The following is a 12,612-nucleotide window of genomic DNA, read 5'->3' as shown; positions in this document are numbered from 1 at the left end:
AGAACCATTCAGCAACCAGAACCAGAACCGTCAGGAACCAGAACCAGAGAGAACCAGAACCATTCAGGAACCAGAACCAGAGAGAACCAGAACCAGAGAGAACCAGAACCATTCAGGAACCAGAACCAGAGAGAACCAGAACCATTCAGGAACCAGAACCAGAGAGAACCGGAACCATTCAGGAACCAGAACCAGAGAGAACCGGAACCATTCAGGAACCAGAACCAGAGAGAACCGGAACCATTCAGGAACCGGAACCAGAGAGAACCAGAACCATTCAGGAACCAGAACCATTCAGGAACCAGAACCAGAGAGAACCAGAACCATTCAGGAACCAGAACCAGAGAGAACCAGAACCATTCAGGAACCAGAACCAGAGAGAACCAGAACCATTCAGCAACCAGAACCAGAACCAGAGAGAACCAGAACCTGAGAGAACCAGAACCATTCAGGAACCAGAACCAGAGAGAACCAGAACCAGAGAGAACCAGAACCATTCAGGAACCAGAACCAGAGAGAACCGGAACCATTCAGGAACCGGAACCAGAGAGAACCAGAACCATTCAGGAACCGGAACCAGAGAGAACCAGAACCATTCAGGAACCAGAACCAGAGAGAACCAGAACCATTCAGGAACCAGAACCATTCAGGAACCGGAACCATTCAGGAACCAGAACCAGAGAGAACCAGAACCATTCAGGAACCAGAACCAGAGAGAACCGGAACCATTCAGGAACCGGAACCATTCAGGAACCGGAACCATTCAGGAACCGGAACCATTCAGGAACCAGAACCAGAGAGAACCGGAACCATTCAGGAACCAGAACCAGAGAGAACCAGAACCATTCAGCAACCAGAACCAGAACCGTCAGGAACCAGAACCAGAGAGAACCAGAACCTGAGAGAACCAGAACCATTCAGGAACCAGAACCAGAGAGAACCAGAACCATTCAGGAACCAGAACCAGAGAGAACCAGAACCAGAGAGAACCAGAACCATTCAGGAACCAGAACCAGAGAGAACCGGAACCATTCAGGAACCAGAACCAGAGAGAACCGGAACCATTCAGGAACCAGAACCAGAGAGAACCGGAACCATTCAGGAACCAGAACCATTCAGGAACCAGAACCTGAGAGAACCAGAACCACTCAGGAACCAGAACCAGAGAGAACCAGAACCATTCAGGAACCAGAACCAGAGAGAACCAGAACCAGAGAGAACCAGAACCAGAGAGAACCAGAACCATTCAGGAACCGGAACCAGAGAGAACCAGAACCATTCAGGAACCGGAACCAGAAAGAACCAGAACCATTCAGGAACCAGAACCAGAGAGAACCAGAACCATTCAGGAACCGGAACCAGAGAGAACCAGAACCATTCAGGAACCAGAACCAGAGAGAACCAGAACCATTCAGGAACCAGAACCATTCAGGAACCAGAACCATTCAGGAACCAGAACCAGAGAGAACCAGAACCACTCAGGAACCAGAACCAGAGAGAACCAGAACCATTCAGGAACCGGAACCAGAGAGAACCAGAACCAGAGAGAACCAGAACCAGAGAGAACCAGAACCATTCAGGAACCGGAACCAGAGAGAACCAGAACCATTCAGGAACCGGAACCAGAGAGAACCAGAACCATTCAGGAACCAGAACCAGAGAGAACCAGAACCATTCAGGAACCGGAACCAGAGAGAACCAGAACCATTCAGGAACCAGAACCAGAGAGAACCAGAACCATTCAGGAACCAGAACCAGAGAGAACCAGAACCATTCAGGAACCAGAACCAGAGAGAACCAGAACCATTCAGGAACCAGAACCAGAGAGAACCAGAACCATTCAGGAACCATTCAGGAACCAGAACCAGAGAGAACCAGAACAATTCAGGAACCAGAACCAGAGAGAACCGGAACCATTCAGGAACCAGAACCATTCAGGAACCAGAACCAGAGAGAACCAGAACCATTCAGGAACCAGAACCATTCAGGAACCAGAACCAGAGAGAACCAGAACCATTCAGGAACCAGAACCAGAGAGAACCAGAACCATTCAGGAACCGGAACCAGAGACAACCAGAACCATTCAGGAACCAGAACCATTCAGGAACCGGAACCATTCAGCAACCAGAACCATTCAGGAACCGGAACCATTCAGCAACCGGAACCATTCAGGAACCAGAACCAGAGAGAACCAGAACCATTCAGGAACCAGAACCAGAGAGAACCAGAACCATTCAGGAACCAGAACCAGAGAGAACCAGAACCATTCAGGAACCAGAACCAGAGAGAACCAGAACCATTCAGGAACCAGAACCAGAGAGAACCGGAACCATTCAGGAACCAGAACCAGAGAGAACCGGAACCATTCAGGAACCAGAACCAGAGAGAACCGGAACCATTCAGGAACCGGAACCAGAGAGAACCAGAACCATTCAGGAACCAGAACCAGAGAGAACCAGAACCATTCAGGAACCAGAACCAGAGAGAACCAGAACCATTCAGGAACCAGAACCAGAGAGAACCAGAACCATTCAGCAACCAGAACCAGAACCATTCAGGAACCAGAACCAGAGAGAACCAGAACCTGAGAGAACCAGAACCATTCAGGAACCAGAACCAGAGAGAACCAGAACCATTCAGGAACCAGAACCAGAGAGAACCGGAACCATTCAGGAACCGGAACCAGAGAGAACCGGAACCATTCAGGAACCGGAACCAGAGAGAACCAGAACCATTCAGGAACCAGAACCAGAGAGAACCAGAACCATTCAGGAACCAGAACCATTCAGGAACCAGAACCAGAGAGAACCAGAACCAGAGAGAACCAGAACCATTCAGGAACCAGAACCAGAGAGAACCAGAACCATTCAGGAACCAGAACCAGAGAGAACCGGAACCATTCAGGAACCAGAACCAGAGAGAACCGGAACCATTCAGGAACCAGAACCAGAGAGAACCGGAACCATTCAGGAACCAGAACCATTCAGGAACCAGAACCAGAGAGAACCAGAACCATTCAGGAACCATTCAGGAACCAGAACCAGAGAGAACCGGAACCATTCAGGAACCAGAACCAGAGAGAACCAGAACCATTCAGGAACCAGAACCAGAGAGAACCAGAACCATTCAGCAACCAGAACCAGAACCGTCAGGAACCAGAACCAGAGAGAACCAGAACCTGAGAGAACCAGAACCATTCAGGAACCAGAACCAGAGGGAACCAGAACCAGAGAGAACCAGAACCAGAGAGAACCAGAACCATTCAGGAACCAGAACCAGAGAGAACCGGAACCATTCAGGAACCAGAACCAGAGAGAACCGGAACCATTCAGGAACCAGAACCATTCAGGAACCAGAACCTGAGAGAACCAGAACCACTCAGGAACCAGAACCAGAGAGAACCAGAACCATTCAGGAACCAGAACCAGAGAGAACCAGAACCAGAGAGAACCAGAACCAGAGAGAACCAGAACCATTCAGCAACCAGAACCAGAACCGTCAGGAACCAGAACCAGAGAGAACCAGAACCTGAGAGAACCAGAACCATTCAGGAACCAGAACCAGAGGGAACCAGAACCAGAGAGAACCAGAACCAGAGAGAACCAGAACCATTCAGGAACCAGAACCAGAGAGAACCGGAACCATTCAGGAACCAGAACCAGAGAGAACCGGAACCATTCAGGAACCAGAACCATTCAGGAACCAGAACCATTCAGGAACCAGAACCTGAGAGAACCAGAACCACTCAGGAACCAGAACCAGAGAGAACCAGAACCATTCAGGAACCAGAACCAGAGAGAACCAGAACCAGAGAGAACCAGAACCAGAGAGAACCAGAACCATTCAGGAACCGGAACCAGAGAGAACCAGAACCATTCAGGAACCGGAACCAGAGAGAACCAGAACCATTCAGGAACCAGAACCAGAGAGAACCAGAACCATTCAGGAACCAGAACCAGAGAGAACCAGAACCATTCAGGAACCAGAACCAGAGAGAACCAGAACCATTCAGGAACCAGAACCAGAGAGAACCAGAACCAGAGAGAACCAGAACCATTCAGGAACCAGAACCAGAGAGAACCAGAACCATTCAGGATCCAGAACCAGAGAGAACCAGAACCAGAGAGAACCAAAACCATTCAGGAACCAGAACCAGAGAGAACCGGAACCATTCAGGAACCGGAACCAGAGAGAACCAGAACCATTCAAGAACCAGAACCATTCAGGAACCGGAACCATTCAGCAACCAGAACCATTCAGGAACCGGAACCATTCAGCAACCGGAACCATTCAGGAACCAGAACCAGAGAGAACCAGAACCATTCAGGAACCAGAACCAGAGAGAACCAGAACCATTCAGGAACCAGAACCAGAGAGAACCAGAACCAGAGAGAACCGGAACCATTCAGGAACCAGAACCATTCAGCAACCAGAACCAGAACCATTCAGGAACCAGAACCAGAGAGAACCAGAACCATTCAGGAACCAGAACCAGAGAGAACCAGAACCATTCAGCAACCAGAACCAGAACCGTCAGGAACCAGAACCAGAGATAACCAGAACCATTCAGGAACCAGAACCAGAGAGAACCAGAACCAGAGAGAACCAGAACCATTCAGGAACCAGAACCAGAGAGAACCAGAACCATTCAGGAACCAGAACCAGAGAGAACCGGAACCATTCAGGAACCAGAACCAGAGAGAACCGGAACCATTCAGGAACCAGAACCAGAGAGAACCGGAACCATTCAGGAACCAGAACCAGAGAGAACCGGAACCATTCAGGAACCGGAACCAGAACCATTCAGGAACCAGAACCATTCAGGAACCAGAACCAGAGAGAACCAGAACCATTCAGGAACCAGAACCAGAGAGAACCAGAACTATTCAGGAACCAGAACCAGAGAGAACCAGAACTATTCAGGAACCAGAACCAGAGAGAACCAGAACCATTCAGCAACCAGAACCAGAACCATTCAGGAACCAGAACCAGAGAGAACCAGAACCTGAGAGAACCAGAACCATTCAGGAACCAGAACCAGAGAGAACCAGAACCATTCAGGAACCAGAACCAGAGAGAACCGGAACCATTCAGGAACCGGAACCAGAGAGAACCGGAACCATTCAGGAACCGGAACCGGAACCAGAGAGAACCAGAACCATTCAGGAACCAGAACCAGAGAGAACCAGAACCATTCAGGAACCAGAACCAGAGAGAACCAGAACCATTCAGGAACCAGAACCAGAGAGAACCGGAACCATTCAGGAACCGGAACCATTCAGGAACCAGAACCATTCAGGAACCAGAACCATTCAGGAACCAGAACCAGAGAGAACCAGAACCATTCAGGAACCAGAACCAGAGAGAACCAGAACCAGAGAGAACCGGAACCATTCAGGAACCAGAACCATTCAGCAACCAGAACCAGAACCATTCAGGAACCAGAACCAGAGAGAACCAGAACCATTCAGGAACCAGAACCAGAGAGAACCAGAACCATTCAGGAACCAGAACCAGAGAGAACCAGAACCATTCAGGAACCAGAACCAGAACCGTCAGGAACCAGAACCAGAGAGAACCAGAACCAGAGAGAACCAGAACCATTCAGGAACCAGAACCATTCAGGAACCAGAACCAGAGAGAACCAGAACCATTCAGGAACCAGAACCAAAGAGAACCGGAACCAGAACCATTCAGGAACCAGAACCATTCAGGAAACAGAACCAGAGAGAACCAGAACCAGAGAGAACCAGAACCATTCAGGAACCAGAACCATTCAGCAACCAGAACCAGAACCATTCAGGAACCAGAACCAGAGAGAACCAGAACCTGAGAGAACCAGAACCATTCAGGAACCAGAACCAGAGAGAACCAGAACCAGAGAGAACCAGAACCAGAGAGAACCAGAACCATTCAGGAACCGGAACCAGAGAGAACCGGAACCATTCAGGAACCGGAACCAGAGAGAACCAGAACCTGAGAGAACCAGAACCATTCAGGAACCAGAACCAGAGAGAACCGGAACCAGAACCATTCAGGAACCAGAACCATTCAGGAACCAGAACCAGAGAGAACCAGAACCAGAGAGAACCAGAACCATTCAGGAACCAGAACCATTCAGCAACCAGAACCAGAACCATTCAGGAACCAGAACCAGAGAGAACCAGAACCATTCAGGAACCAGAACCAGAGAGAACCAGAACCAGAGAGAACCAGAACCAGAGAGAACCAGAACCATTCAGGAACCGGAACCAGAGAGAACCGGAACCATTCAGGAACCGGAACCAGAGAGAACCAGAACCATTCAGGAACCAGAACCAGAGAGAACCGGAACCATTCAGGAACCAGAACCAGAGAGAACCGGAACCATTCAGGAACCAGAACCAGAGAGAACCGGAACCATTCAGGAACCGGAACCAGAGAGAACCGGAACCATTCAGGAACCAGAACCAGATTATTGTGATGAGGAAAGAAACTGAAACATATATCAGCTAAAACACTCAAAATGGAGGGAAGAAGCTAAAAATTACGTCTAAAAAGTATTTTGAATATCAGGATTTGGCATCTGGTGTTAGAGCACTGAACCTCGACACCAAAAACGGTACAAAGACTCCAAATACTCCCCAGATTTGATCCTATTGTAATCTTTTAAGATGTAATTTTGAATGCCTTCAAATATCGGAGTTCAGAGCAGATTAAACGGAAATAAGACTGAATATGGAATTTTCCTGCTTTTCCATGTGTCTTCATAGCCTGCTTTATCTTTTTATTAATGCCTGCATAAAAGGTGACCTCGATGTTTCTCCTGCCAGGTTTCTCTGCGTTTGTGGAAGCAGCAAAGTCACTGAGAGGAGACGTGCTGAGTGGACTGCTGACAGGCGCACCGGCAGAGAAATGGTACCGGCTCTGCTTTCACATTCACTCCATCTTTGCTGTTTCAAGGCTGTTTCTGCAGAAATGCCAATGACTGTAGAAATGATCAAACACAGGGTAGCTGGAGTATGCAGAGGACAAAAGCTGTGTTTGGTGAGGTGTTGGCAGATCTTTTTGGGCTCTGTGGCTCTTTCTAGAATAGAATAGAAAAACACTTTATTCATCCCCCAATGGGTTTAAAGTTTAAAGTTTATTCTACAGTTGTGGAATGTAACAAAACGGTCAGAAATGTGCCGTCTGAGCCCTGCACACGCACACCTACACACAGAAATGTGCCGTCATTATTTACAGGCTGACAAAAGACACCTGGAGTCAGTGAAAGACACAATGAAAGGATGATGTTACAGGCCCTAACAAGAACAAGACTGATGGGATTATGGGATGAACACCTGCTCACAAATCGACAAAATGGGTCAAATCAACACACAGATACATTTTTTGTAAAAATATTTGCTGACAGGCTGAAATTTGATCGCCAGGTTGGCGAAAAGTCGTGAAAAAACAGTTTTACTCTAATTTATTTTATTTCATTGCATTGTGTTTATGTATTTTAGTATTTATCTTCATTTCTTTCTCTTATCAGCCATGCTGCTTTAACCTTTAACACTTTGGTCAACCCCGGTTGTTTTTAAATGTGTTTTTAAATAAAGTTTGAGTTGAGAGATACAAAGTAATGCACACTTTTTAAATTGCAATGAGATAGATGGATCCTTTATTCTCATTATTCCATCATTGTCTCCTTAATTCTTGTTCCTCCTCTTCTTCATGTTCTTCTTTTTTGTCCACTCGGTCATGTTCTTCCTCCTCATCTTTTTCTCCTCTACCACATCATTCCTTCAGCGTGGTTAAAAAGTTCTGAAAAGTGACACCCGAGGTCTCCTTTTAGCCACCGATGGATCAAACTTAGTCATTTTAATGGATTTAATTTTGAAACAATGAGAAAATTTAACGTTATGAACGTTTAATGTTCATGTATTAAAACTTTAGAGTTTAGCCAAAATTAAAAAGATAAACAAGGAAAAATCTGTTTTTATCAGTTCTTACAGTTCAGATAAAGATGCCGAACTGCCTTGCTCATCTTTGACGTGTTAAATTTGTACCTTTGTGTGTTTGCTGCACAGGGCCGCAGACCACGCTGTGGACCCTCCTGCAGTGTTGGTGTTTCCATCTTGGAGGACACACGCTCGTCCCTCCACGCTGCCCGTGTCCTCCTCTGCTAAAGAGCTGCTAACACACATTAACACTGCACTGCTGCACTCCATGGTGTGTGTTTGTGTGCTTTTTACTCTCTCTGCTGTGCTGTCATGTTAATTTAAATGCTAAAAGGTCCTCTGACTGTTTTATTTGCTGTTATGGTCCAATGAATTCGGCTCCACACTCATTTCGGTCGCACTATAAAGGTAAAAAGAGGAGGAGCTTAGGTTAGCGGTTAGGTTAGCGGTTTGGTTAGTGCTTTGGTTAGCGCTTTGGTTAGCAGTTAGGTTAGCGCTTTGGTTAGCTCTTTGGTTAGCGCTTAGGTTAGTGCTTTGGTTAGCGGTTAGGTTAGCGCTTTGGTTAGCGGTTTGGTTAGTGCTTTGGTTAGCTCTTTGGTTAGCGCTTTGGTTAGCGGTTAGGTTAGTGCTTTGGTTAGCGGTTAGGTTAGCTCTTTGGTTAGCGGTTTGGTTAGTGCTTTGGTTAGCGGTTAGGTTAGCGCTTTGGTTAGCTCTTTGGTTAGCGCTTTGGTTAGCGCTTAGGTTAGTGCTTTGGTTAGCGGTTAGGTTAGCTCTTTGGTTAGCGCTTTGGTTAGTGCTTTGGTTAGCTGTTAGGTTAGAACTTTGGTTAGCGCTTTGGTTAGCTGTTAGGTTAGAGCTTTGGTTAGCGCTTTGGTTAGCGGTTTGTTAGCGGTTAGGTTAGCTCTTTGGTTAGCGGTTAGGTTAGCACTTTGGTTAGCGCTTTGGTTAGCGGTTAGGTTAGCGCTTTGGTTAGTGCTTTAGTTAGTGCTTTGGATAGCGGTTAGGTTAGCTCTTTGGTTAGTGCTTTGGTTAGCAGTTAGGTTAGCGGTTAGGTTAGCGCTTTGGTTAGCGGTTAGGTTAGCGCTTTGGTTAGCGGTTAGGTTAGCGCTTTGGTTAGCGGTTAGGTTAGCGCTTTGGTTAGCGCTTTGGTTAGTGCTTTGGTTAGCGGTTAGGTTAGCTCTTTGGTTAGCTCTTTGGTTAGCGGTTAGGTTAGCTCTTTGGTTAGCTCTTTGGTTAGCGGTTAGGTTAGCGCTTTGATTAGGGGTTAGGTTAGCGCTTTGGTTAGTTGGCTATGATCAAGGTCAAGGTCAAACCTGCATTCAATGACAGATTCCTTCAGTAAATCCCAGAATGTGTTGACATTCAGAGGGGAACCCAGACTAATAAGACTTTAATATGTTCAAGTTGTCCTTTCCTGCTCAAAAACGGTCCAAATCATTCATACTGATCACATAGTTTGAATCTAAGAGCCTGCTTTTACTCAATGTATTCTGATGCCACAGCTTTTTAGACATAAGAAGGAGCAAAGACAGCCTCCTCTCCACGTCTTCCCGAAGATATAAAGATATGTTCTTTCTCCAGCCTGAGTTGACTGTGGAAAACCTGCCCTCCTTCCTCTCGCTGGGTAAAGCCCTCCTCCTCCTCTTTGTGGGGGACGAGGAGGATGAGGTCGGGTGGAAGCAGAACCAGGCGCTTCTGCAGGAGATGAGAGGAGTGGTGGAGGTGGGAGGGATGAAGATGGAGCGATACCTGGCCTGCTGGATCCACCTGTGCGTACATCACTCGTGTTTGCTCTTCTTTTTGAAGCATTATTATTATTATTTAAGGATATTTGTTGGTGTGCGTTTCAGTGGCCGCACTCCAGCTGGCATGTCGGTCCTGGGCTCATACCTGGGCACAATGCCCCCACTTCCTGCCCTGCTTCTCACACATTTACCCTCCAGAGGGGAAATCTACCAGTACCCGCCCAACACCCCCATCGTGGCTTCGTCTGTGCTGCAGTGGCTGCAGAGGGTCGAGGATGGGACCGAGACACCGGCAGGTAAGGAGGAGAGAATAAATCCAACAGCAGCACGATCAGAGGAAAGTAAAGAAGACCACAGGAAGTGGAACCTGTGTGTGTTTAAAATGTACATAGATGGCATCCTGCTCCCTCCCTCTTTATTATATCCATTTATGTGAAAGTTTTTCACCTTAATAACATGTCTGTAAGGGGTTTTATGGATTAGGATTTGGCCAGACAGAAGCAGAAGCCTGGAGTTGGTCCAGAAGCTGAGTGACTTGGGATTCGTTTGGCCAAGAATTATTCTGATACTTTTACTTGATTATGTAGAATTCAGCCTCTCAGGAGCTCACTGGTTGAAACATTCACACCCAAATTAGCCTGATATTAGATGTCCTAAACAGAGCATAGTGTGAGCAGGGAAGGCTGGTGTCAGATCCCCATTCACTGAGTAGAGAATAAAGGTATCTTATGAACGTTTTATAATGTTGAGGGGAGGTTTTAAAGGGATGGATAACTGCCTGAGAAATGCGTCTAATGTGCAGCATGTCAGTAAAGTAAAGTGGAAACATGGCTTCATTCATTGTGTAACAGTAACAAAGGTCCTTTAGATAAAAATATGTTTCAGTTGGCATCTGACTGATAATGAAATGGGAGAGTGGCCATATTACTGCTGTAAAAGGCACATGAAGAAGAATTCTGCTCGGAGGGCGACGATAACAAAAGAGGAGTGAGAAGTTTGAGGGTCTATATGTGGAAAATAAACTCGTATTTTACTCGCAGTAAAAGTTTAATGTTAGCTCATTTAAAGTGGTGTTTTTAATTGTTCCACAAATTATTATTTGATTAAACTGAACATTAACCACTTTGGGACTCCTTGGAGAATTCTTTCACTTTATAATTGAGTCCTGTGAACAAACCAGCCCATAATATGGTCACATTGTCATATGTTGTGCTTCACAAACTGCACGTTGTTGCCGTTTCTCTGCAGGGATGCTGGGTGAGGACAGCTGGCCTCCTCCTGTCGACTTCTACGACTTCCTGAAAGTCATGGACACGCAGGAGCCCGACTCCACCCAGCAGCACACTGCTGCAGAGGAAGAAGACAAAGAAGAAGAAGAAGAAGTTAACGTTGAGGAGCATTTGATGATAGATGACAGTTCTGACATTGATCCGAACATTCACTCTGAACTATAAGAGCACAGAATTGGATGGAAATGACTACTGATTTAAATTGGTTATCGGTTACTTCAATAGTTAACAGAGTTGTCTCAGAGTAAGACGCTCTATGATTTCCCAAAACAAAGAGACTGTGAGTGTTGAAATGAATTGTACTGAATACTTTTTTGTTCCTGTCTGTTTATAGGAAGCGTTTAATGTCCTTGTTTCTTACAGCGAGCTCTGGTTTCTTGATAATTTCTCAGTGAAGACGGTGGTTTCTAACTTTTTTAAATGTTCACATCACTTTAAAATGTCTTGACAGGATTTATTCCATCTCTCCAAATGCAGTCTGGTAAAGACGGGCTTCATTGAATAGGGATGTTCAACTAAACTATGTTTGTAAGTAAGTTTGATGAATCTGTTTAACTGCCCTCGTCCCAAAAAGTTTGGACGCTGTTTAACATTAAATAAAAACAGAATACAGTGATTTGTAAATCTCATAAACTAATATTTTATTGACAGGTGTTGAAAGTGAAGTGGGAGAAGATCCTGACTTAATCTTTTTTCTTTTTTCTGTAACGAGGGCACTGCAAAAAAGGAATTTCCCGCAAGGGATTAATAAAGTAATTCTGATTCTGATTCTGATCATCCAGGCTTGCTAAGTTGTTACAGAACATTCTAGCTTGGCTGTAATATTTGAATCAAAGCTACAAAGCAGAGAACATCCTGTCTTTTTATTCTGCACAATGAACAGGAGAACTACAACATTTTTACTGAATGATGAAAAACATTCTCACTCCTGACATCAGCTTTATAGTTTTTATAGTTAAAGCTGCAGTCTGCAGGATTTGTTGTTGTCATACGTAAAGTCCTACTTTTTGGCATTTTAAGAGTTTACATGATCTATCAGAACGCTTGAAGTTGAAAACGGTGACCTCCGTAGTCGCAAGATGCAAGAAATGCTTATTTTTTAACCGAAAAATAAAAAGTTATTCAACTTCCTGTCCCGCCCCATAAAAACACATGAGAACTCGTGCACGTCTACGTGCACGCCAGATGCGCGTACACGACTCCTCATTCATCAACTCACCTGTCATTTGCGATCATGGAAGACACAGTAAGTAGACTAGCCCGTAATGAAGTTCAAAAGTCCAGATAAATAAGCGTGGGGACGAGCCTACCTTGTATCGCGCGTGCACAATCGGTGATTGACAGGCAGCAGAGCCCAGCTCGTAAACCTGATTGGTTACCTTTTACCGGTCCGGTCTGCAATTTTGTAAACAAACCTGCTGGCTTTGGAGGGACCTAGCGGGACATATAGGGGACCTAGAGAACTCATTTTTTTTGTATTGGGGTATTTAATGTACTACTTTCAGAATCCCCGGACAGTTCCAGGCATTATGCTTGAAAAAGAGTTGCAGACTGCAGCTTTAAACACTTCTGGGCTCATTAAACTGACATCGTGCAGTTCATCCGTTCACCACCAGAGGGAGACACATCTCCATCACTGCAGAGTCCCGCTCA

At 46.0% G+C, this 12,612-nt stretch overlaps 1 protein-coding gene across 2 annotated transcripts in view; it reads left to right on the top strand.

Annotated features, from left to right (window-relative positions):
* Positions 1–11,727, top strand: part of txndc16 (thioredoxin domain containing 16) — a 28,447-nt gene extending 16,720 nt beyond the window's left edge. For both annotated transcript variants that reach the window (XM_075477795.1, XM_075477794.1), the window contains exons 16-20: positions 6,813–6,897; positions 8,055–8,196; positions 9,507–9,694; positions 9,776–9,966; positions 10,919–11,727. In XM_075477795.1, the coding sequence (XP_075333910.1) occupies positions 6,813–6,897; positions 8,055–8,196; positions 9,507–9,694; positions 9,776–9,966; positions 10,919–11,124 (812 nt within the window). In that variant the 3' untranslated portion in view covers positions 11,125–11,727. The remainder of the gene's footprint in view (positions 1–6,812; positions 6,898–8,054; positions 8,197–9,506; positions 9,695–9,775; positions 9,967–10,918) is intronic.
* The last annotated feature ends 885 nt before the right edge of the window (positions 11,728–12,612 follow it).

Source organism: Odontesthes bonariensis, chromosome 11 (assembly GCF_027942865.1).
Source record: "Odontesthes bonariensis isolate fOdoBon6 chromosome 11, fOdoBon6.hap1, whole genome shotgun sequence".
NCBI classification, from domain to species: Eukaryota; Metazoa; Chordata; class Actinopteri; order Atheriniformes; family Atherinopsidae; genus Odontesthes; species Odontesthes bonariensis.
This window is presented reverse-complemented; position numbering and strand designations above follow the sequence as displayed.